This window comes from Babylonia areolata, chromosome 4, assembly GCF_041734735.1.
Source record: "Babylonia areolata isolate BAREFJ2019XMU chromosome 4, ASM4173473v1, whole genome shotgun sequence".
Taxonomy (NCBI): Eukaryota; Metazoa; Mollusca; class Gastropoda; order Neogastropoda; family Buccinidae; genus Babylonia; species Babylonia areolata.
Genome location: NC_134879.1, coordinates 6,785,325 through 6,808,748, shown reverse-complemented (window position 1 = coordinate 6,808,748; position 23,424 = coordinate 6,785,325). Strand labels below are relative to the sequence as shown.

Below are 23,424 nucleotides of genomic sequence, written 5' to 3'. Positions count from 1 at the left end.
TAAGGATGGCAGGATAGATTCATTATTATCATTATTGTAAATCCAGTAATTCAAACATCTGTGTCGGGAAAATTAGTTCAGGTAACTTGGATTCAGTGTTACACATGTTACAACAAAGTTTTACATAATCATTAATAAAATTTATGATTCATTGTTATTATTATGATTATTATTTATATCCCATGCTAAATTGACGTCTACTGCGCCAAGGTTCATGAGTCACATTTGCAAATACCGGTTCATTTCCAAAGAAAAATATGTATTTTTATACCGTTCCTTTCACATCAAGATATGATGTTGGTCAATTTTGCCATCATTTGCCTTCCATACTTTTCGAATTACTTGTCTGGACAGAGCGCCGATAATGTTCATTGAAACAAACCTGGTTAACACATATTTAGATATTTATATTCCACACGTTAATAAGCAGAGCATGAAGTATATCCAAGTTGTGCATTGCTTAAAATGTCAACAAAATTGTACTTGCGAACTAAATGATCCCGTGCTGCCTTCGTAAATTCACCTTTGCAGTCGGTATGATACCAGTTTCATTCTTTATATGTCATGACTGGTAAGAAACTGGAAAACATTCATAAAGCGAATTTGTGTCTTCTACCAATTTAGTATTAAATACATGAAATTGAAAACGTTTGTTTCTTTTTGACTCCAAAGAGCTCTCTTACTAGCTTTATGTTCAGAATTTGGTGTCTGCCGCTGTGTTTGCCCACAGATCAGCATCAGCGTGGCAACAGTCAGTCACATGTACTGTACCGCGCTGAACGCTTTCCTCGGCGACCCCTTACCGCGCTTGCGTAACCCTCGCATGTACTTGGCTTGCAACTCTTCGTAAGGCGCTCTCACACGGGCAGAAGTATTAAAAACACACGATTCTGGACATTAAAAATCAAATCTGATTATGTTCCCGCCCCCCTATAGTAGTAAACTTGATATCAGTGTGATCAGCATGATTTATTCTATTTTGTCGTAAAAAGAACGGTTTTGTTGCTCACATTTGGACCTAACGCAAATTTGAATCTAAATCCCCTGGCCTATGAAGTCATTTACTGTTTTGGTGTGTGTGTGTGTGTGTGTGTGTGTGTGTGTGAATAAATTCTTTCGCTATAAAAGGCAACTCCTTGGGGGTGCATAAAATTATTTCATATCTAAAAAAAAAAAATGAAACAAAAACAAAATAAAAACACATTAATTTTTGACATTGTGCTTATACCCATTACAATGACCTGCAAACTATGAAACTCTCTTGACATCGTGTTTGTACCCATTACAATTGTACACAGAATATGAAACACGTTTGACATCGTGCTTGTACCCATTACGATGGCCTACAAATTATGAAACACATATGACATTGTGCTTGTACCCGTTACAATGGTATATAAAATTTGAAACACATTTGACATCGTGCTTGTACCCATTACGATGACCTACAAAATATGAAACAACACAATTGACATTGTGCTTTGCTTGTACCCAATTACAGTGGCCACATTGTGCTTGTACCCGTTACAATGGTCACACCAACTGGTCGGCTGAAAAATACCACTTCTACACTTTCTTTGTCTCTCTCTTGACCTCTTTTCTTTCTTTAAAAGAAAATATTTTTCTTTCTTTCTTTCTTTCCTTCTGCCTTTTTTCTTTCTTTGTGCTTTCTTGCATTCTTTCTTTATCTCTTTATTTACTCTTTCTCTTTTCCTTGAGCGTATCCTTATTGTCGACCTCGTTTTACAATCTCGACGTTTTCTTCATTCTATCTTTCTTTCTTTCTGAAATTACAGACTTAATGTCTGAAAGAGCATCAAACATTCAAAATAATTCATGCTCTTGTTAGTCAAAGAACTATCCGCCCTTCCTCTGACTTCTGAAAATTCCTCGTGTCAATGCAAGAACTTGTTTTGAACGCTCTTTCCTCAGCCTTTGCTGCTCCTGATATCTGAAACTGCATTCCACATCATATTTGTTTATCTGACTCCGTCTCTGCTTTTTTCTCTTCACTAAAACCGTATCTATTCAAAACCTGTTTGTAAGACACTATCGGTTTCCTACTTCTCCAACACAGCCCCATGCCTGCCAACTCACTTTGCATGTATGAGGAACGAGAGAAGGGGAGGGGGAAACAGAGAGATGGAAAGTGTGGTCATGGGTGATTCATGGAATTGGTAACCTTTCCTTTTATGTAAAGCGCCGTCTGCTCTTAGAGAAAGGGTGCAAAACAAACATGCATTATTATCGGTAACTAGCCATCGTTGCTTTAACTCACTCAGTACGGCCAGTCCTCTCTTCTTCTCTACACAGACCCCTCGGATGTCCAGTGGGTGTTTGAATGACCCAACCTTTTAGCTTCCATCGTCAGAATTGTGGTATTCTTTGTCAACATTCACCTCTTCAGTATAAGAGCCTTTCTCTTGCAATATTTTGATGATGGTAATTGGGGTGAAACGCTGTTAACGTCGTCTCTTTCGCCGTTCGTATGGAGAGAGTTAACGCTTCTCCTCAGTTTGCGCACAGGTAATATATATATATATATATATATATATATATATATATATATTTGTCATAACAAATTCCACTGTGTGGAGTTCTGGCTGTTGGGAGCGTGGAGAGGGCGTCTGATAATGCATTTGCGTTAAGCAGAAACAAAGCCGTGAACTGTCCCACTGTCCGGCATCGTTATACTGTCCCTCGCTTCTGGCTTTGTTCCTCCATGCATCTTCCTCACCTGGTAGGAAGCGTTGAGCAGCATTGGCTAGCAGTTGTGTACCCTTGGACGGGTGAAGAGTTACTGTACTTGTTTGTCTCTAAATTTCGTGCGTGTGTGTTTAAATTTCAATGCTTCAGATCCATTGAGCTGAAACCTAAAGATTTCGAAGCTTTGTGTTGAAGCCTCGCTGAGGTTTTATGTCTTATCTGGTCACAGTTAGGGGTGCTTTGAATCAATGTGGTGTCGCGTACATGATCAGTTCGCATGCTCTAACGGCATGTGACACTGAAACTGATGTTTGAATTGATGGGGTTTTTCTGAATGCAATTTCAGTTGAAGGACGTGTCTGCTTGCAGAGGAGACGTGTGCCTCCAAGCGGTGTTTGAACCAGGCGGTGTGCAGGGACCAGAACCCAAATGGCTTCAGGTGTTCTTGTCAGTCTGGCTACACAGGAGATGACTGTCGGCATGGTACTTGTCCTGTTCTGCCTTTCCGCGTGTTTGCTTGCGTGCGTGCGTGCGTGTCATCTTAGAAATAACGTAGTATCGTTCGTGCATCGTCTGGTTAAAATACTCCACCAGTTTGAGATATCACCACACACACACACACACACACACACACACACACACACACCATACACATGTGCCATGGGCTGTGCAATTTCTCCAATGCTGTTCGTGCTGGCAGTGGAAGTGATCTTGAGGGCCTCAATGAATGGGGCTTGGGTCGAGCCAAACTTGGCAACGGATACCAGATACCTCCTTTAAAAGCCTTCATGGATGACACAACAGTCCTTTCAACAAAAGAGGGTGACACCCGTGAAATATTGAAGCGGTTAGACGAGCTAGTTGCCTCAGCAAGGATGAACTTCAAACCAAAGAAATCACGGAGCCTCTCACTGCGTAAAGGATTGGTGGCTGAAACGGTAACATTCACTGTAGCCAACCAAGCCATTCCAACAGTGTCAGATGAACCAGTCAAGAGCCTTGGAAGATGGTATGATGAGTCCCTGAAAGATACAAAAAGAGGAAAGGAAACCAAGCAGACAGCAGAGGAAGGCCTGCATATCATAGATAGTGAGGCCTTCTTGGCAAATACAAAGTTTGGTGCCTACAGTCTATGCTGATACCAAAGCTCCTGTGGCCTATCCTGATACATGATATCAGCTGTAGCGCAGTCGAGTCGATTGAGGCAAAGTTCAACAAGTACACACGCAAATGGCTTGGTGTCCCACCTGGTCTCATTGACGTGGCACTCTACTGTCGCCAAGCAAAGCTGAGGCAACCTATGAAATCCTTTGTCGAAGAAAACAAGATAGGGAAGGCAAGACTTCTCAGCATGCTCGAAGACTTAGGAGACAGTATTGTGAGATCCAACCAACCCAAGCTGAAGACTGGCAGAAAATGGAAAGTCAGGGAGGCAGTCAGTGCAGCGAAAGAAAGTCTCAAGACAAAGGAAATAATAGGACACACCCAAACGAACAGACACGGCCTGGGATCGACAAAAATGGAATGGTGGTCCGAGGCAAAGGGGAAAGCAAAAAGAGACATGGTCATATAGGACATCAAGAAGGAAGAGGATGATAAAAGAGTCAAGAAAGCAGTCCAGCAAGGAGCAGTGGAGAACATGGGAAAATGCACTCCAAAGGAGCCTCAGCTGGAGCGACATGTGGAACATGGCCCTTCTGAGGATCAGCTTCATCCTAAGATCTGTGTACAACCTCTTGATGAAATTATTATTAGGATTATTATTATTATTATGAGCATTTACACCTAATCTTGAAAATACGCCCTGGGCGTTTACAAACAGAACACATGTAAATATCAAAAAGGAAAAATTGAACACAAGATACCAAACATCATTGAAAACTATTCATCCCCCCCACACAATACACACAAGCACACGCGCACGCACAAGTCATAGCACACAATCGTAAATAGTACACAGTGAAAAATACCACCAACAAATCCTGAAACTATCAAAACTCACTCACTCACATTTTGTCATTTTAGTTCGTACTGGAAACGGATGAGCTGGGAGAAAGCAGATGACCCTGCGTGTCCACTCTGCCATGGCAAACAAACAGTGGAACATGTCCTCGGCTCATGCAAAGCGGCATTGAGCCAAGGACGGTACACATGGTGGCACAACCGAGTGCTAAAAGAAATTACACACGTGGTGAGCACTGTCCAAGGAGCACCCACACCAACAGAAGTTCTGGTAGAGTTCCTCTGTGCAGAAAGCATTAAAGTCTGGCCTGGAACAGTGGTAACATCCAAAGCATGGAAACATGGGCTGCTGGATGGTGCCGAAGATTGGGAATGCACAGCTGACCTACCAGAGGGGAAGAAACACCCGGAAATCATCAGCAAGGGCGGCATGAGACCTGACATAGTACTCCACTCCAAGGCAACGAAACAAACGATTCTGATTGAGCTCACTGTGCCATACAAAAGCAGAATGCAGGAAGCCTACATCTACAAACCCGAGAAGTATGCTAGTCTAGCCAGCAGCCTGAGAGAATCTGGCTTCCTAGCCAAAGTCCTCGCCATAGAGATTGATGCAAGATGGTTTGTGAGCGCATCTGCCAACAGCCTCATGAAACAGCCGTCGATTTCTGGCAGAGAGAGGACAACGGCACTCAAGTGCGATGGCAGAAGCAGCAGAAAAGAGTTCCAGCTGGATATGGTCGAGGAGGAATGATTTCCCTACTCAAACTAGGCGTACGATGGCTCAGTCCTTAAAACGTCTGCCAGAAAAGGTTACTCAGTCCTGAAGTGGCGACCACCCTGGAGGTGCGGGTTCGAACCTGCTGAGGACCAGGAGAAAAAGAAAAGAAAAAAAAGGCGGCAATACAAGGGTATCCAGGAGCCATGACCTGGGTGTAGCCCGGGCCCCTTGGTGTGAGGAGTTAAGGGCCGAAACACTTGACTGAGGGGGGCTTCTTCTCTGAAGACCTTGTACTGTCCAGCTCTCCCTAGAGTTCCATATCGATATATATATATATATATATATATATATATTTAAATTTATTATATATATATTGTGTCGGGTTTCATTGCAGTCTCCTGTGGCGGTATTGCACTATTTAGGTTTAGAATGCAATTTCCAAAGCCTGCAATGCATCATTTAGAGTTTGGTTGTAGTCCCTCAGGTGTGTTCTGGAATCCACTGTGAAAACGGAGCAATCTGCGTGGAAGCACATGGACAGAGCAACTGTAAGTGCCGCCTCGGCACAGAAGGAGACACCTGTAGCAGTGGTGAGTATTTCCTACACGTGTGTGTGTGTGTGTGTGTGTGTGTGTGTGTGAGTGACCTGACGAATGAGGGACGGCGGATTGGGATAGGGACTGGTTTTGATTTGATTTGATATGGACACATATATAGCACCTATCCTCGGTCGGAGACTAAGCTCTAAGCGCTTTACAAACTCGGGGTCATTTGCATAACAGGCTCCCTACCTGGTTAGAGCCGACTGACGACTGCCACTGGGCGCTCATCATTTGTTTTCTGAGTCATTCAGATTTGGCACTTCCACAAACACACTCAGACAAACGTGTAACATTTAACATGTATGACCGTTTTGTTTATTTACCCCGCCATGTAGGCAGCCATACTTCTTTGGCGGGTTTGTGCATGCTGGATATGTTCTTGTTTCCAGAACCCACTGAACGCTGACATGGATTACAGGATCTTTAACGTGCGTATTTAATCCTCTGCGCGTATATACGCACGAAGGGGTTCAGGCACTAGTAGGTTTGCACATATGTTGACCTGGGAGATCGGAATAAATCTCCACCCTTTACCCACCAGGCGCCGTTACCGAGATTCGAACCCGGGACCCTCAGATTGAAAGTCCGACGCTTTCCACTCGGCTATTGCACCCATTGGTGGATGAGTCTACTGTAAAGTATGTGTGACCATGCATATGTTAAGAATCTTGCCCTTTTATGCGGATAAACAGATGTTTTCGAATTCGTATCTCTCTCTCTCTCTCTCTCTCTCTCTCTCTCTCTCTCTCTGTGTGTGTGTGTGTGTGTATATATATATATATATATATATATATATATATATATATATATATATATATATATATGTATGTATGTATGTATGTATAGTGTGTGTAAGTTGTGTTGTGTATATATCTATGTATGTAATTGATACGTTGATCGTTTCTCGTGCATTTTCATTTAGCTAATTTGAATTCATGAAGTATGTGTACACCGTATAATTATGCTTGCATGTTTATATTCGAATGTGTTTTTTGTTTTTTTTAATTTATGCATAATGTATGTTCGCCATTCTTTAGTTTTATGTTTCCATTGAAGTATATATACATATTTGTATGTAAAATCAGATCTTGTGTTTTATCACTCTTTTGGCATAATTATGTGCGTTTGCACGTTCGCATGCTCGTGTCGTGTGATCTTTTTTTTTCTGAGGGGTGGGGGGGGAAGGCTCTGTGTGTGTGTGTGCGTGTGTGTGTGAACGACCAATTATTTACAGTGGCACTACTACAGCCAATTATGAATACCTTAGCAAGCAGCGCTGCTACTGTTGTAGCTACTATTTATGGTACTAGCTAGTGCCACTGTTATGTTTGATTGACATTATTATTTATTTAACTCCACAGATTTTAACGCAGACCTGCCTGTCAACCCAGGTGCAGACCATACAAGAGTGAGATAATGTTCTGAATTTCTTGTGTGTTTACTTGTGTTTATTTGCCTGTCCAGGTCGATTACGAAATTACACTTTGTTCAATTTCTTCTTATATGTCGTGTTTATTTCTTGTGCGTGCATGTAGTATGCCGAGTTTAAAACAAACATTCTTACTTCCTAAATTATTGCTGTTCACGAATACATAAGCATACACAAACCCCCATCCAACTGTTCCCCTCACCTCCTCCAACAACTTTTACTACTACTACTGCTACTACTACTACTGTTCGATATGATGATGATGACGATGATGATGATAATTATGATAATAATAATAGCAACAATAATGTCAACAATATTGATAACAATCATGACAATAATCATAACCATAACACTTAAAAACAGCAACAAGAGTGTAAGAGTCTATTTTCCGTTTTACCTCACAGCCCCATGTGGTGGTCCCTTCCTTTGGCAACGGCCACGTGATTAAATGCCGACTGAACGTGCCTTGCCAGGTGCCCGTTACAATGACCGGGTGGGTGGACCCTGTCATGACATCCTGTCTCATGTACTCCAGATGAAAGCATGTGTGTGTTGTGTTTGTGTGCGTACGCGCGCGCATGAGTAGTGCGTGTGTGTGTGTGTGTGTGTGTGTGTGTATGTGTGTGTGTGTCGTGTTGTATGTGTGTGTGTGTGTGTGTGGTGTTGTGCTGTGTTGTGCTGTGTTGTGTTTCTCACGGTGTGTGTGTGTGTGTGTGTGCGTGTGTGTGTGTTTGGAGGAGAAGGAGGAATTTTGTTTAATGGGACATTACATACTCGTGATTGCAGTGGTGGTGTGTTTCCATCGAGATCGATGATGACCATCGTTGTTATCCAGCTGGGGGATGGGGGGAGGGTGGTGGGAGGGGGGGGGGGAATGCTCATGAATCTATCTGTGAATGCACAGATGGCTGAATAGTCCAGTCTGCGCACGAAATGTTCGCTGACAGTTGGGGCAGACAAAGACAGGCATATCATTGTCAGGGAGCTTGTTTGCCCGTGACTTTCTGGCCTGCCTCTTCTGAACAGCTGCAGCAGTCCTGTTGGCCTCGCACAACTTGGCGCCTTTGTGCACAGCAGCGCGCCATTTGTCACGGTCCACTGCAGATTCCTCCCAGGAGTCAGGGTTGATATCAAACGCTTTCAGAGAGACTTTCAGAGTATCTCTGAAGCGCTTCTTCTGACCTCCGTGTGATCTCTTCCCTTGTTGCAGCTCGCCATAGAAGAGCCTTTTGGGCAACCGATGGTCTGGCATGCGCGCCACGTGTCCAGCCCAGCGAAGCTGGGACTGTATCAGGATGGTGAAGATGCTGGGAAGGGTGGCTTTTGCAAGCACCTCCGTGTCAGGGGTCCTGTCTTGCCACTTGATGTTCAGTAGCTTCCTGAGGCATGTTGTGTGGAAGTGGTTCAGCTTCTTGGCGTGTCGTTGGTACACTGTCCAAGTTTCGCTGGTGTACAGTAGTGTGGGGAGAACTACTGCTCTGTAGACCTTTAGCTTGGTCTCAAGACCAATGCCTCTTCTGTTCCAGACATTTGCATAGAGTCTACCAAAGGTTGCGCTTGCTCTTGCAATCCTGACGTTCACTTCATCGTCGATGGTCGCATTTCGTGACAGTGTGCTGCCAAGGTATGTGAACCTCTCCACCGCACTGAGTCTCTGACCGTTGACTGTGATGTTGGGCTCAACGTGGGGTTTCCCTGGGGCTGGCTGATGGAGAACTTCAGTTTTCCTCGTGCTGATGGTAAGGCCGAAGTTCCTGCTGGCAGTGGCAAACTTGTCGACGCTGATTTGCATGTCAGCTTCAGATCCAGCGTTGAGGGCACAATCATCAGCAAACAAAAAGTCTCTGATGATGTCTGTCATGACCGTTTTTGCTTGAAGCCTTCTGAGGTTAAACATCTTGCCATCTGTTCGGTACTTTAGGCCGATTCCAACATCGCCGTCTCCGAAGGCATCAGTAAGCATTGCAGAGAACATGAGGCTGAACAGTGTTGGAGCCAGGACGCAGCCTTGCTTGACACCGTTTGTGGCAGGAAAAGGAGCAGATGTTTCGCCATTGCCCTGGACTCGAGCCTGCATGCCTTCATGGAATTGGCTGACCAAGGAAATAAATTTCCGAGGGCATCCGTACTTGGCCATGATCTTCCACAGTCCCTCTCTACTCACGGTGTCGAAGGCCTTAGTGAGGTCGACATAGGTGGAGAACAGATCAGCATTTTGCTCCTGACATTTCTCTTGCAGCTGCCTTGCAGCAAACACCATGTCAGTGGTTCCGCGCTCTTTCCGGAATCCACATTGGCTCTCAGGCAAATGACCTTGGTCAAGGTGTGCTGTGAGGCGGTTTAGTAGGATCCTGGCAAGTATCTTGCCTGCGATGGAGAGCAAGGAAATGCCCCGATGGTTATCACAGGCTTGCCGGTTCCCCTTTCGCTTGTACAAGTGAATGATAGATGCATCTTTGAAATCCTGGGGGATCGTCTCTTCTTTCCACATGAGTGAGTACAGCTGATGGAGCTTCTCAGTCAGCACAGTGCCTCCATCCTTATAGACCTCTGCTGGTATGGAGTCTGAGCCAGGTGCTTTGCCACTGGATAGCAGACGGATTGTTTTCTGGGTCTCAAGAAGTGTTGGCGGATCGTCCAGTGCTTCGTTGATGGGGACTTGTGGGAGACGGTCTATGGCTTCATCATTTATGGAGGAAGGGCGATTTAAGACACTGTTGAAGTGCTCAGCCCAGCGTTCGAGAATTTTCTCCTTCTCGGTGATCTAGGTATTCCCATCTGCACTGAGGAGGGAGGGTGATCCTGAGGATGTGATCCTGAGGACGGCCCCACATCCTCAGGATCATCCCCCGTGATTGCAGTAGATATACAGGGAAGCATATACACACGCACACAAATACGCACACACACACTTGCACGCAAACACGCACACACCCACGCACGCACGCACACGTATGCACACCGCGCGCGCGTTTACACGACATGTGCATGACTGATTGGCCAGGTCCAATCCCACGGTCAGGACGAGACTGGTGTCGCCAGGACTGACCGCTGACTTAACACATCCAACGGCTACTGGGGTGCCGGCCGATACGGTGACGTCATATTTGACTGTCACACCTCGACAGCAGACGGGCACACAGCACGTCTGTGTGGATGTTGGCGACGGCAGGTGTGTGTGTGTGTGTGTGTGTGTGTGTGTGTGTGTGTGTGTGTTGTGAGAGTTTCTCTTTGTGTGTTTTCTTTTCTTTGTGTGTGTTTGTGTTTATGTGTGTGTGAGCTTGTGTATATGTATGCATATGTGTATTCGGCGTGTGTGTGTGTGTGTGTGTGTGTGTGTGTGTGTGTTGTCAGTGTTCTGCGTATGTATGTACGTGTGTGTGTTTCTATGTTTGGTTGTGTTTTTGTGTTATTCATTTTTATGTGTGCGAGTGTATATGTGTTTCTGTGTATTTTGTGTGCGTGTGTGTGTGTGTGTGTGTGTGTGTGTGCGTGCGTGTGTGTGTGTGTGTTTGTGTGTGTTTTATAGAAAATTCAAAACCAGTTATCGAAGAAAAATGCATTTTCGGCTACGTTCACATGAAGCCCAACTTTGTTGCTGTGACAGTCAGTTGCCGTTAGCCTGACACAGCAACATACTTCAGTCAGACAGAGCCAGTTGCTGTCAGATTGAAACAATACGGCGCTCTCCAGACGGAAGAAACAAACATTATTGGGATTCACGATGTTGCTGTCATTGAAGAGTTCCGTCCCTTGGACCAGCCATCCGTGTTGTTTGTGTGCACGACACAAATCAAAAACCTGGCATGGTGGTAGCTGTTGATGGATCGGTGGTCAGTGTGAACACTTACCGCCGGCATAGGGTATACATGGCGGGAAAGCGCAAAATGACGAGCGTAAAATTTCAGGCCAGCTGCTGTCAGCAACTGACTGGGCTTAGTGTGAGCGTAACCTCAATCCACCTGAAAGTTACATCGATTCGTAATCTGTATTAGGTGCATCAGACAAGAATCACCAACTGAAACTGGTAGATGCCACGTGGATTATATACTATCGTAACTGTGATAGGAAACAGTTTTCGTTTTATTATGGCATCATCAGTGCCTGGCCCCAGATTTGTAGATTCGACATTGATTGATTAACAAACGTTAAATCCGAAATCAGTCTATACCCATTTCTAACTTGTTGAAATCAATGAGGAGGGTATGTTTGAAATTGCGGAATGTGTCAAAATGTGACATCATGTAATCGTTTATTTTCTCTTTTATGACAGATGAAATGCATTTTGATGGTGTTTAAGTTTTATTTTTGTTGCAAAATACAATTGTTTTTATCAGATATCCTCCCCGAACAGCTGTAAGAGATTAGAACAGTATTGATTGTTGTTTGGGGGTAAGGATAACAGTTGTCTGCTTGTGGACACGTGGAAGCGAGTGATGTGATGTATGTGTGGATATAGGGGTGTGGTGTGGTATTTGTCTAGAGCAGAGTAGTGTGGATTTTTTTGTGAATGTGGATTTTAGCAATAGGATTGGAGAGTAAAACTGAAGGAAAGAACAGCGGTAAACAATAGGACCACTGTCTTCATTCCTTTTTTTCTCGGAGCGATCATCTTCATACCATAATACGATGAATATGGACCAAGGATAACCACTGAAACTTGCGTGTCTGTTTGAACGTTAACTTGAAATCTGGCAACATGTAATGCGGTCTGAAAGCATTTGTGTGTGTGTGTGTGTGTGTATGTGTGATTGCGTGCGCACGTGAGTATATGGGTATCACGTTCTTGCTTATGTATATAAAGAGGAGAGAGTGATAGGAAAGGGGAGTGGTGTAGATGTTGGCCTATCCACTTACCCTTTCGTTTTCTCTCCTTTTTCATTTTCTCTCTCTCTCTCTCTCTCTCTCTCTCTCTCTCTCTCTCTTTTTTTTTTTTTTTTTTTTCAGCAGTACGTCTGACACTGTCTGCTATGTGGTGGACGTTGACCCAAATACAGGTAGTTATTTTTTCACCGCTGTCTTTTCATTCTAATATTTCTTAATGCAGGATGACCTACATAAAATGCTTGCATAAATATGATTTACCAAATAAGGCCTGCCTGCTTGCTTGTTTGTTCGCTTGGTCGTTTGCTTGTTTACGTACTAACAGATTCACTCACTCATCTATGACCCATTCAGTCGCTTCTTTGCTTGTTTGGTTAGTTGCTAGCTTGAACCAACTTTGCCTAACTAAGAATGCTTCCCATCTGCTTGGCTGACATGTCACTCAGTTTAATTAATTACAACTGTGAAAATAAGTGACTTAAATCGTTTAAAATTACGAAAAAACGATCGTAAGTTGAATCAAGAACGACATTGACTTGACTGTTTTGCATGTGTAGGGAGGGCGTGCATTGGGTTATCAATCTGTGCACGTGTGTCTCTATCGCTAAAATCCATGTGGATACAAGTCTGCGCACACACGTGTTAGCGTACAGGCTACATGTGCAGGAGCTATCCTTTTGTCCATATTGTATAGCTGTACGAATCCCAAATAGATTTACTGATCGAAAAAATAACAAAACAAAACGAAAACAAAAACGTTAGCTCTGCTTATGGAACATAATCTTTGGGACTCAGACCAATATTCGCAACCATAATGAATTTGGTGTAGATTTCAGACTCGCAACTCACTTTGGAATCGAAGAAAACGAACTGGAAAAACCAAGCTGATCTAACTCTAACAATCCAATCATTTGGCCCCATGAACTATATTGCAGTTGGAAACATGGCTGTGACTGTCGTTCGTTTATTCATTGAAATGTGTTTTTTATCAAAACGAAAAGAATTGCACCTTCAGTTTTGTCACTTGATGGTTTGTTTCAGGGCAGACCGTACCCCCACCGGTAAGTTGGCGTGTGTGCGTGATAAAAGTGGCTGTCCACTGAGGTGAGTGTGTGTCATACCTGCATGTATTTGTGTGTTTAAATTTTCACTGCATGTCTTATACAAAATATATGCAGCTCCCACATCACAGCAATTGATGAACGAAAAAACGATAAAGCGAAATGTTCTTTGAATAGGTTATTGGAATGTGGTTATTCATAACTTTACGTTAAAGGTTTTGTATTTAAGCAAAAAATATGTCTTGAATCACATAAACTGTAAAAAAAAAAAGAAAAAAAAAAAAAAGAAGAAGCTTTAAGTGTATCGTAGTTTGTACGTTATCATTTGAAATTACCAACAGCGATCTTGTTTAAAACCAGATGTCTCATACATAAAATTTGAAGAGTTCAAGTTAATGTATTTTTAGGCAATAAATGTATATGTTAAAACCATAAGATTGTGTTTTAACACTATTATGTGACTTAACTTAAAGTGGTTGTGTTCTTACCATAAATCATTGTCTGATGTTTTGTATTCCCTAGCACTAAATGTAATGATACATGTTCAAACCAAATACTGTGTGATAAGGGAGGGCGGTTCTCAAACGGAACCCCGCCCACTGGTTCCACCATCACGTGTCGTGACGACACACCTTGTCACGTGCTGGCTGGCACGGAGAAACCCACCTCACCAGGAGCCAGCTGGTATGTGTAGTGTGTGTGTGTGCGCGCGCGCCTGCGTGTGTTGATGTGTGTGTGTGTGTGTGTGTGTGTGTGTGGGAGTGTGTGTGTGTGTGTGTGTGTTTGAACGTAGAATGTGTGTGTTTGTTTGAGAGAGAGAGAGAGAGAGAGAGAGAGAGAAGGACTATGATCACATGGATTTGAGAGAGAGGTTCTGATCAGTGATTTGGTTCTTGTATCTTCTCGAAAGCCCGGACGCGCGGTCTAAGACTGTCGGCGTGTATTCATTCCACCTTGACCAGACCACCTGCCTGACAGACCTTCTGATCGACCCCAGCACCGCAGGAACTCGCGTCTGTGTCCAAGCGGGGTGTGTGCTTGCGTCAAGATGATGACTACGATGTTGTTGTTTTTGTTTTTTTTATATCCCCCATATCCCATTTTGGGGAAATGATACTAAATCGTGAATCGTGTTTTCTTCAGTTTAACGTCTATTCGCTATAAGTGTTTTTAGACGGAAAGGAGTAAAGTAGTGTATAAAGGAAAGGGAATGCATGTGAATATTAGTGTAAAAAAAAAGGAAAAAAAGTTTATGTTAGGTATCAGAGGAAAAGTATATTTTAAGAAAAAGTCTAAAGAGGTTGTGGTGTGTATTGAATGAGTTGTCATGGTAAGGAGAATATGTATATGCATATCAACAAGTATTAACCTACAACAATGTAAATATAAATAACAGTATTAACTATAATACATCAAAGGAGGATACCAACTGGACTGGAGTTTAAAATTTCTGAAAACATTCTAAGCAATGAATAATCATTCAAAATCTTTTCAGTGGCTAATGAAATATTGGAAGAAAAGTCATCAGCTACATCTTTTGGAAGTAACAGTCTTATGCTCGGACAATGAATGAGTAGATGGCTTACAGTTATTTGCTTACCGCATATACATTTTATATTTTTAGAAAATTTTGTACGAAAGGCATTTAAACGAACTCTATACATTAGACTTGTAATTTGTCTTGAATGTGCTGCTGGTGTCGAATTTAGAAAATGTTTGGGATTAGCTGCATTCTTTATGTTACACAACATTGGTAATATTGATTATTTGAATCTATAAGTAATTTCTTAAATCGATTTCTAGATACATTTTCTATACAGCTAATGCATTCATGTAGATCTAACTGGATGTCAAGTTGTATTGCGCCATCGAAATTACGTGCTGCTCTTCTAGCTGCTTGGTCTACCCACAGTGCGAAGGTACCCAACAGAAAGTTATTTTAATGCCCTGTTTTGTCAGTTGGTGAATAATATGTTTTATTTCCATTGTCATCTCAATTCGCTTCTTTGAATTTGGAGATTCTATAGCTTGTAATACTGACTTTGAGTCTACACATAATAAAATTTCGCTTACAGTTTTCGGAATGTCTGAAATATAATTTAAGGCCATAAGTATGGCTATAAGTTCAGCTGTGAAAATGGAATATTGTCTACCAATATAGTTTAATTTTTTTTCTATTCTAAATGAAGGAATTACAACAGCCGCTCCTGAATTACCATCTAGAACAGATCCGTCTGTGTATATTTTTAGATGATTAGAATATTGATTTTCTATATGGGAGAGCACTTCAGGTTTTAACAAAAATGGTGACTGGTTCTTGGATAAATCTGTATAATCCATGTCAAAGGTAGCTTTACACTGCTCCCATTCAGGGACTGGTGAAAAAGTAGGTACTTTTGCAATTTGCTTGTCTTTTGATTCCGTAGCACTAATGATGTCTGATGCAAATGTATTAATGGATGTCATAGACTGTATCGTCTTAGCTCTTTTAGCAAAGTCTTTTCGCGGCTGAAGCTTTCCTTTGTTCATCAAGAGATAAAACACCTGCTTCTCTGTAAGTCCCTAAATTTGATGTGAATCGCGCGCGCGCGCGCGCGTGTGTGTGTGTGTGTGTGTGTTTATCAGTTGAATTATTATGTAATTATGATTTTTTTTTAGTGGGGACACTACCCCGTCTTAAAATATTTTAGGGTTATGGTTGGGAAGAGAGGATGACAAGAGTAGAAGGAAGTAGAGAGGGTGACACGAGTGAGGTGTGAATGAAAGAAGAATAAAACCGTAGATCTGAGTGTGCACTTACATGTATGACACGAATGTTCACAGACAACTACAAGTTCAGTTTCAAGGGGGCGTCAAAACGTGCGGACTGTTCCAAAATATACACCCTACACCACATCTGCTGTCAAAAAGAAGCAGATGCCAGACCTTCACACAAATCCAACGCGCTGATAAGGCTTATATGGCGCATGATATTGTTGATGCTATATATCTACTATGTGTAATTTCACAACGCTTGGGGGATTTAATGATGTTTATGGACATACTTACACAGACTAGCTAATAATCATATCGTAAGACACTAGTCTTGATGTTGTGCTTGCTTTCTTTATTCATATGTCTTGATGGATGTGTTTTCATTTGTACCCACAAAACGGTAAAATGAGAAAAAATGGAAACTGGAAAAAGTGAGAGGAGAAGGAAGAAAAAAAGAAAGAAAAACAACCACAAATGTAACGGTAAATACGGTTTTTTTGGGGAGGTGGCGGGGGGGGGGGGGATGTCTGAAAGGGCGTCTTTTGTGATTTTTTTTCAGAGTTGGTGGAGAGGAACGTTGTTATACGGTCAATGCCATAAACAGCACAAGTGAGTCTTCATTGTTAATAGTTTTCTGTTATTCTGGTGAGTTTTTAATTTTCGAGAAAAAAAAAAGTGCCTTTTAGAAACCCTTTTCATCATGCTCGCATGTTATCATTTTTTGTTCGAAGTTTTCTTCAGACTTTGATTTGTGTCCAACCGTGTAACAGTCCTATTTCGGGTGTGAGTGTGTGGGTGTATGTGTGCGTGGTGCGTGCCTGCGCGTGTGGTGGTGGTGGTTGTGGTGTGTGTGTGTGTGTGTGTGTGTGTATTGGTGAATGTGTGTGTTTCCATCAAAGTTCGTAATGAAAATAGTATATAAATCAACAAATCAACAAACTATAAGAAAGAAAAAAAAGTTTAAAAAACACTACTGAAGTTAAAAAACAAAGCAAAAAACAAAAATGCCGGCTGTTTTACAGACGATCCCTGTGTCAACAACGCAGACTGTAAAAACGGCGGACAGTGCGTACCCGATAGTACCGCTGGCTACATCTGCCTCTGTCCGGTTACCCACACGGGCCCTGACTGTGCAACTGGTAAGTAAGAGAACGAAAATGAGCTCGTGGAATTTCCGGTGATAAGTTCAGTCCAGAGTGCAGACATACTAAACCAGCACACGTGGAGCATGGTAGGTGGTGGTGGATCTAAATGAGCAGTTAGACAAACATCGTTCGTTTATTTAATTGTAGTCTGTTCATCTAAGGCGATGATATTGGACTGAAATAAATATTATTAATATTATTATTATCATTTGTATTATTATCATTTCTAATATCATTATGATAATTGTTATTATTAATTAAAAATAATTTCTGTATATTCAAATGAAAAGGGTCCAGTTGATGTGGAGGGGGAGCGAGGGGGAGGGGACTGAGGAAGGAAAAGAGAGAGAGAGAGAGAACAGAATGTGGAAAAGATAGAGTACAAAATGTAAAATGGATAGGGTGAGTGTCAGTGATTGGAGAAAGAAAAAACATATTGGATGGGCGTGAGTGAGAGAGGGGGGGGGGGAGACAGGGGAAGCAGGATTAAGACAGAAAAATTAATCAATAATCAAATATTGTATGCACTACTTCTGTAGATTATTATTTGAAAAGAGGATGATGTGGGGACCTACAATAAACAACCAACTGGACTATTTAACACATAACTAGCTAACTTTGATAAAGAACATTTTAAAATATATAACTTAAAAAAAATAATAATAATAACATTTGAAACTGGTAACACGTGTTAAGTAATTTCTGGAGGCAAAAAAGGTTTCATTTCTAAACAGCGGGTTAAAACGTGCTCTACTGTTAAACGTCCCTTGCAAATGCATTCAATATTTTCACAATATTGTGTGTGTGGGGGGGGGGGCGGGGGGGGGGGGCATCTAGTAATAACCTAAATGCCATGTTCTTAACAGCCCTGCCAGTTCTTTAGCATTTAATAAGGCAGAAGTGTTCACTTCTAAAGACAGAAAGGAATTTGGCATATTTCTTTCAACAATATTACACATTTCAGATAAGCGATGAGGAAAGTTCAATTGCAATTAAAGCGTTTTCAGCTCCAAGTTTTGCAAGATGATCTGCACGTTCATTAGAAATAAGTCCACAGTGTGACGGAATCCAGCACATTTCAATATTAGTTCCTCTCATTTGAATACAGTGAATCAAAAATCTTTATTTTAAAATGATGTTTGCACAACCTGATTTGATAGACTGCAGAACTGATTTTAAATCGACAAAAAATAAAACATTGATCACGTTTAGGGGCATATCAATTAGATATGTTAAATGCCATAAGAACGGCAATTAATTCAGCTGTAAAAATTGAGAAGCCCTTTCCAGTATAATATGACTTCAATTTTCAAAGCAGGAATTGTATATCCAGAACCAGCAAAGTGATTTTCCAGAACAGAACCGTCTATACATTTTTAAGTGGTGTGGGTATGTTTCAGACAAGTGTGATTTGACTCGAGAAGCTAGAATATTGGGATTTTCATCTTTCTTAATGTCACAATGTTGGTTGTCAAAAGCTGCTCCACTTAATTCCCATAATGGAACTGGTGAGGTGCTCATAATCGGAACAACAATAATTTTTGTGGATCAACATTGATTAATTAATAGTATCTGACACGTATGAAGAAAATTTTAATAGTTTCTATATTTCTGTTCTGTTTTGCTCGTTTCGAAACAGGTTGGTCAGACCGTATATTAATCTCAGTTTTGACAGAATTTTCTGTATCATTTGCTCTAATTACATATTTTGTCGATGCTAGCTTTCTTAATTTATTAAGAGGTAGTATTCCTGCAGCTCTATATGACTGTAATGTTTTCGTAAGAAACAGAATACCTAAGGCAATTTGCGATCTAGGCTTTGCAATTTTTTAAGGAAAGTATTCGGAGCAGAGAAAAATACCCCATGTCCATTCGTCAATCTAGATCTTACCAGCGCAGTAGCGAGATGATTTGAATCTTGACCCTAAGGCTGTTTTCTGCCAATTTAAAGAAAATTTAAGCTTTTCATTGCTTTTGATATCATGTTTTCTAGATGTTTCTTCCAATTTAGCTTGATGAAAAATAAACACTAAGGAGTTTGACCTCAGATTTGTAGGAGAGTTCTTTTCCATCAAGATAAAGAAATTGGTAATTTTGGGGGAGGGGTTTGTTGGGGGGTGTGTGTGTGGGAGGGGGGGGGCACCATTATTAAAAAGTATCATTTGTGTCTTTTCAGTTGAAAACTGTAATCCATTATCTTTTATATAAATGTTTAATTTGTCAGGTTCTGATTGATATAGATTGTTAATGTGGTTGATATAACGCAAGCCTGTTTTCTTTCGCAAAGTTACGTTCATCCAAACTGCTATATCATCAGCGTATTGGGCGAGATTTATAAGATTTAGACAAATATTTTGGAAACACACGTACGCAACACAGGTGTACCCACGCAGGCATGCATGCACACACACACACACACACACACACACACACACACACACACACACACACACACACACGCGCGCGCGCGCGCGCGCGAGTGAAGACCATTTAAATGTTGTTTGATCTGTTGCATTTTTAAAAAAATTTTTATAGTTGACTTCATCAAGTTTTTGCGCCTTTTTTTTTCTTTTTTTTTCCGCTTATAGTTGACTTCGTCAAGTTTTTGCGCCTTACACATACTATTATTAGTAGTAGTAGTTCTTTTTTTTATGTATTTGTCTATTATTTATTTACTTTTTTTTCCTCAAGGCCAGACTAAGCGCGTTGGGTTACGTTGCTGGTCAGGCATCTGCTTGGCAGATGTGGTGTAGCGTATATGGATTTGTCCGAACGCAGTGACGCCTCCTTGAGCTACTGAAACTGAAACTGATCTGTTGCAGTGCTTGATCCATGTGACAATCTTCACTGTGAACATGATGGGCATTGTGTGAACGAGAACAGTCACGTCGCCTGCAAATGTCCAGTCGGCAAAAAGGGCCTCACCTGTCAACTAGGTGAGAGAGACAGTCTGTTTGTGTGTGTGTGTGTGTGTGTGTGTGTGTGTGTGTGTGTGTGTGTGTGTGTGTTTGAATTTGTTTGAATATGTGTGAGAGGGAGAGAGAGAGAGAGAGAGAGTGGACTGACGGACAGACGGAAGAACATTTTTATTCAGTAAAGACCGTGGCCCCTCATGAATGCAGCGAATAAAGATTGCAACAGAAGGGGATACAGTGAACACACATTACAATATAATAACATAGAGCCGGAGAACAAGAGAGCATAAGAAAGAAAACGAACATAAGTGAATTGCTGAGGATGTACAAGTGATGTGGGTATGTGTGTTGGAGCACATCCAACTTCGAGTGTTCGCTTTATCAAATCTTGTCACTGCCTCCGCCGCCACCCCACCCCCCTACCCCACCCCAACACTCTCCCCCGCCCCCCCTCCTTTTGCTTTTTTTACGGGAGGGAGCGGAGGGGTAGGGGGCGGGGAGGCAGTAGGTGTTCGGGGGCTTGGGGAGAGAGATACAGACATTTTAACTGTCGGTTCTTACTTCTTGTTCGTATACTTACTTTCGCATCTGTATGTTGTTCCCCTTTGTGTTTCTTTTAGATATGATTATTTTGAGATATACGTATGCTCTTTCGTATGTCGTTCATATGAAATCTCCGATCTATTCTTATGTTTCGATAACTTGTTTGGATAACTTTTTTCTACCACAGATGATCCTGACGTTCCTGTGAACCAAAACACGGAAAAGACTGAGGTAAGTGTTGGCACTGTGGTTGATGTCAGTGACACAGTACAGGGAAGTTGCGTTTGATGACGATGGTCAGGAGCGTCGGCAGAAAGGGGTGACGTGAGGGTACTGTGTGCACTGGTCATGGTGGTTGTGGCAGTCTGTGCTCTGAGCTGTCTGTGTCCACTAGGAGTGTGAATCAGGGGTTTCCGTCTGACCGAACATCGTGAAGTGAGTTGATATGCTTAACTTACTTGTGTTCCAAAGCACATGCACATCATGGGTTCAGATTAAATATATATTGCATCTGGCGCAGTGTGCTTGCGGACAGAAGATGCGTTTGTGATTTGTGTGTGTGTGTGTGTGTGTGTCCTTTACTGTTTGAAACGGGGTACGCTTGATGAAAGAACAAGCATTGGTTTGGGTTTTGCTGCTACAAGTTATTTTTTCCTTTGTTTGTTAAATGTATTGTTTGTTTGACTTAATTTTGATTATCCTAATGCCAATGTCATTGACCGTTAATATTGGTAAGTCGGTTTTATATGAATGAACTGGTGTCTTATGTGCTGTTGAATCTACTTCATTATGGTTGGTGACATTGGGGCTAGTGCTAAATGTTTTACGTGACAGAACAAATAATTCATTGTTTTCCAATAGGTTGATTGACTAATCGGCTTCTGTTAAAAAAGGATGTGAAATAATGACAATGATACCAGCGTCAATTTTTGCTTAATTGTGCACAAACTGAATTGGTGGAATTGGTTATTTCGTCATTGATCTGTTTAAATAAGGAGTTGGTACAGTCCCAATGATTTTTTCTGGACTTCTTGATTATATAACTGATTGCATAATTGATTTAATGAATGTTTGATTTATTAGTAATTGACGAAGAAGTGAATATATTAATGTAATTATTTATAGTGTTGAAGGACACGGTTTTAAATCATCAGTTACAAATGGAGGCGCACATGCAAGTCCATACGACCGCACACACAAACACACACACACACACACACCTGTTCACGGTGATCACAGTTGTATGTTGTTTTTCCCAGTAAACACGTGTACATCCTGAGTTCAGTTTACCACTCGAGACGGTTACTCATGTATTGCACGTGCATGAGTAGGTTTTAGATAGATGTTAACCGCTGAATTGTCGCCTCTGCTGAATTGTCACAGGCGACAATTTGGCGGAGCTCAGTTAATCGCTGATCTGTCGCCAGCGTCAAATCAGCGGACCGGCGACAAATCAACATTTAGCAGACCTCAGTTGAATTGTCGCCAGATCGGCGACAAATCAGCGGGTCAGAGAACCGCCAAATTGTCGCAGGTCGACGACATACCAGCGGATTGGCTACGTTTCAGTTGATTTGTGACATTTCTACGGTTACTCAGTGCTTAGTGCTTTAACAATTTATTTTTACTTTTGGGGGTTGTGTGTGTGTGTGTGTGGGGGGAGGGGGTATTCTGTGCATTTTTTTCCGATCAAATTCTGCATTCAGTGCAAAATTGCCACGCTCGCATACTGCTATTTTGTTGGTACACTTCCGCAGTGTCTATTTTCTTCACTCATAACTTATTAGCATACCCGGTCACTTTTGTAACAGGTAATTTGTGGAGCGCCATGGTGTTTCTTTATCGTTATATTTAATCTGTGAAGCGCCGTGAGGGAACAGCGCTATGTTCCCCCAAGTTTATATTCCCCCAGGTCAGCCATGGTCAGTATAGGGCAGTGGTCAGTGGCAGTCAGTGGTCAGTGATCCGCAGTGGTCAGTTGTCAGTAGCCTTTCATACGTGACCGGTGGTCAGTAGTTGTCCGTGGCAAGTTGTGGTCAGCGGTGGTTAGAGGTGTTGATTGGTGGTAAATAGTGGTCAAGGGGTGGTGATCGTCAGTTGTCAGTAGTCAGTTGTGGTAAGTGGCCATAATGTTCAGCTGTATTCTGAGGTCAGTAGTGATCAGTGAGTCAGCGGTCTGTAATGGTCAGCAGTGGTCAGTTGTTAGTAGTGCTCATTGGTGGTCGGTTGTAGTCAGCGGTCAGAAGTAGTGGTCAGTGGTGGTCCTTGGCGGTCAGTAGTCTGTAGTGGTCTGTGGTCAGTGGTCAAAGGTGATAATTGGTCAGCGGTGGTCAGCAGAGATCGGTATTCAGCTGTCAGTAGTGGCCAGTGGTAGTAAGTGGTCAGTGATCATTGGTGATCAGCTGTCAGCAGTGGTTAGTGGTGGTCAGTGGAGGTTACTGGTCAAAACCGGTATTAATATTGCAGTGGTTCCAGACTTGGGGTAACACAGACCTCGAGGAACATATACCCGGGGGAATATAGACTTGGGGGAACAAAGAGCCAGAAAACGTAAATTTGGGGGAACATGGATCCAGGGGAACCCAGACCAGGGAAATATAGACCCCCATCCAGGGGAACACAGACCTGGGGAAATATAGACCTTGGCGAACTTAGACCCGGCTGAAAGAAAAATTGGGGGAACATCGGGCTATCCCAACAAACTCGTGTGCACAAATGCATACAAACATGCACTGTCTTTCTTACTTTAATTTTTTTTT

The 23,424-nt window shown here is 42.1% G+C and overlaps 1 protein-coding gene across 3 annotated transcripts in view; it reads left to right on the top strand.

The window, feature by feature from the left end:
- LOC143280810 (uncharacterized) overlaps positions 1-23,424 on the top strand; it is a 231,135-nt gene that overhangs the window by 152,599 nt on the left and 55,112 nt on the right. For 2 of the 3 annotated variants that reach the window (XM_076585501.1, XM_076585502.1), the window contains exons 39-51: positions 3,076-3,189; positions 5,866-5,979; positions 7,353-7,399; positions 7,828-7,916; positions 10,428-10,595; positions 12,371-12,420; positions 13,289-13,308; positions 13,877-13,992; positions 14,219-14,338; positions 16,622-16,671; positions 17,085-17,201; positions 20,030-20,143; positions 20,853-20,896. In XM_076585501.1, the coding sequence (XP_076441616.1) occupies positions 3,076-3,189; positions 5,866-5,979; positions 7,353-7,399; positions 7,828-7,916; positions 10,428-10,595; positions 12,371-12,420; positions 13,289-13,308; positions 13,877-13,992; positions 14,219-14,338; positions 16,622-16,671; positions 17,085-17,201; positions 20,030-20,143; positions 20,853-20,896 (1,163 nt within the window). The remainder of the gene's footprint in view (positions 1-3,075; positions 3,190-5,865; positions 5,980-7,352; positions 7,400-7,827; positions 7,917-10,427; positions 10,596-12,370; positions 12,421-13,288; positions 13,309-13,876; positions 13,993-14,218; positions 14,339-16,621; positions 16,672-17,084; positions 17,202-20,029; positions 20,144-20,852; positions 20,897-23,424) is intronic. The other variant, XM_076585503.1, reaches the window with a different exon arrangement.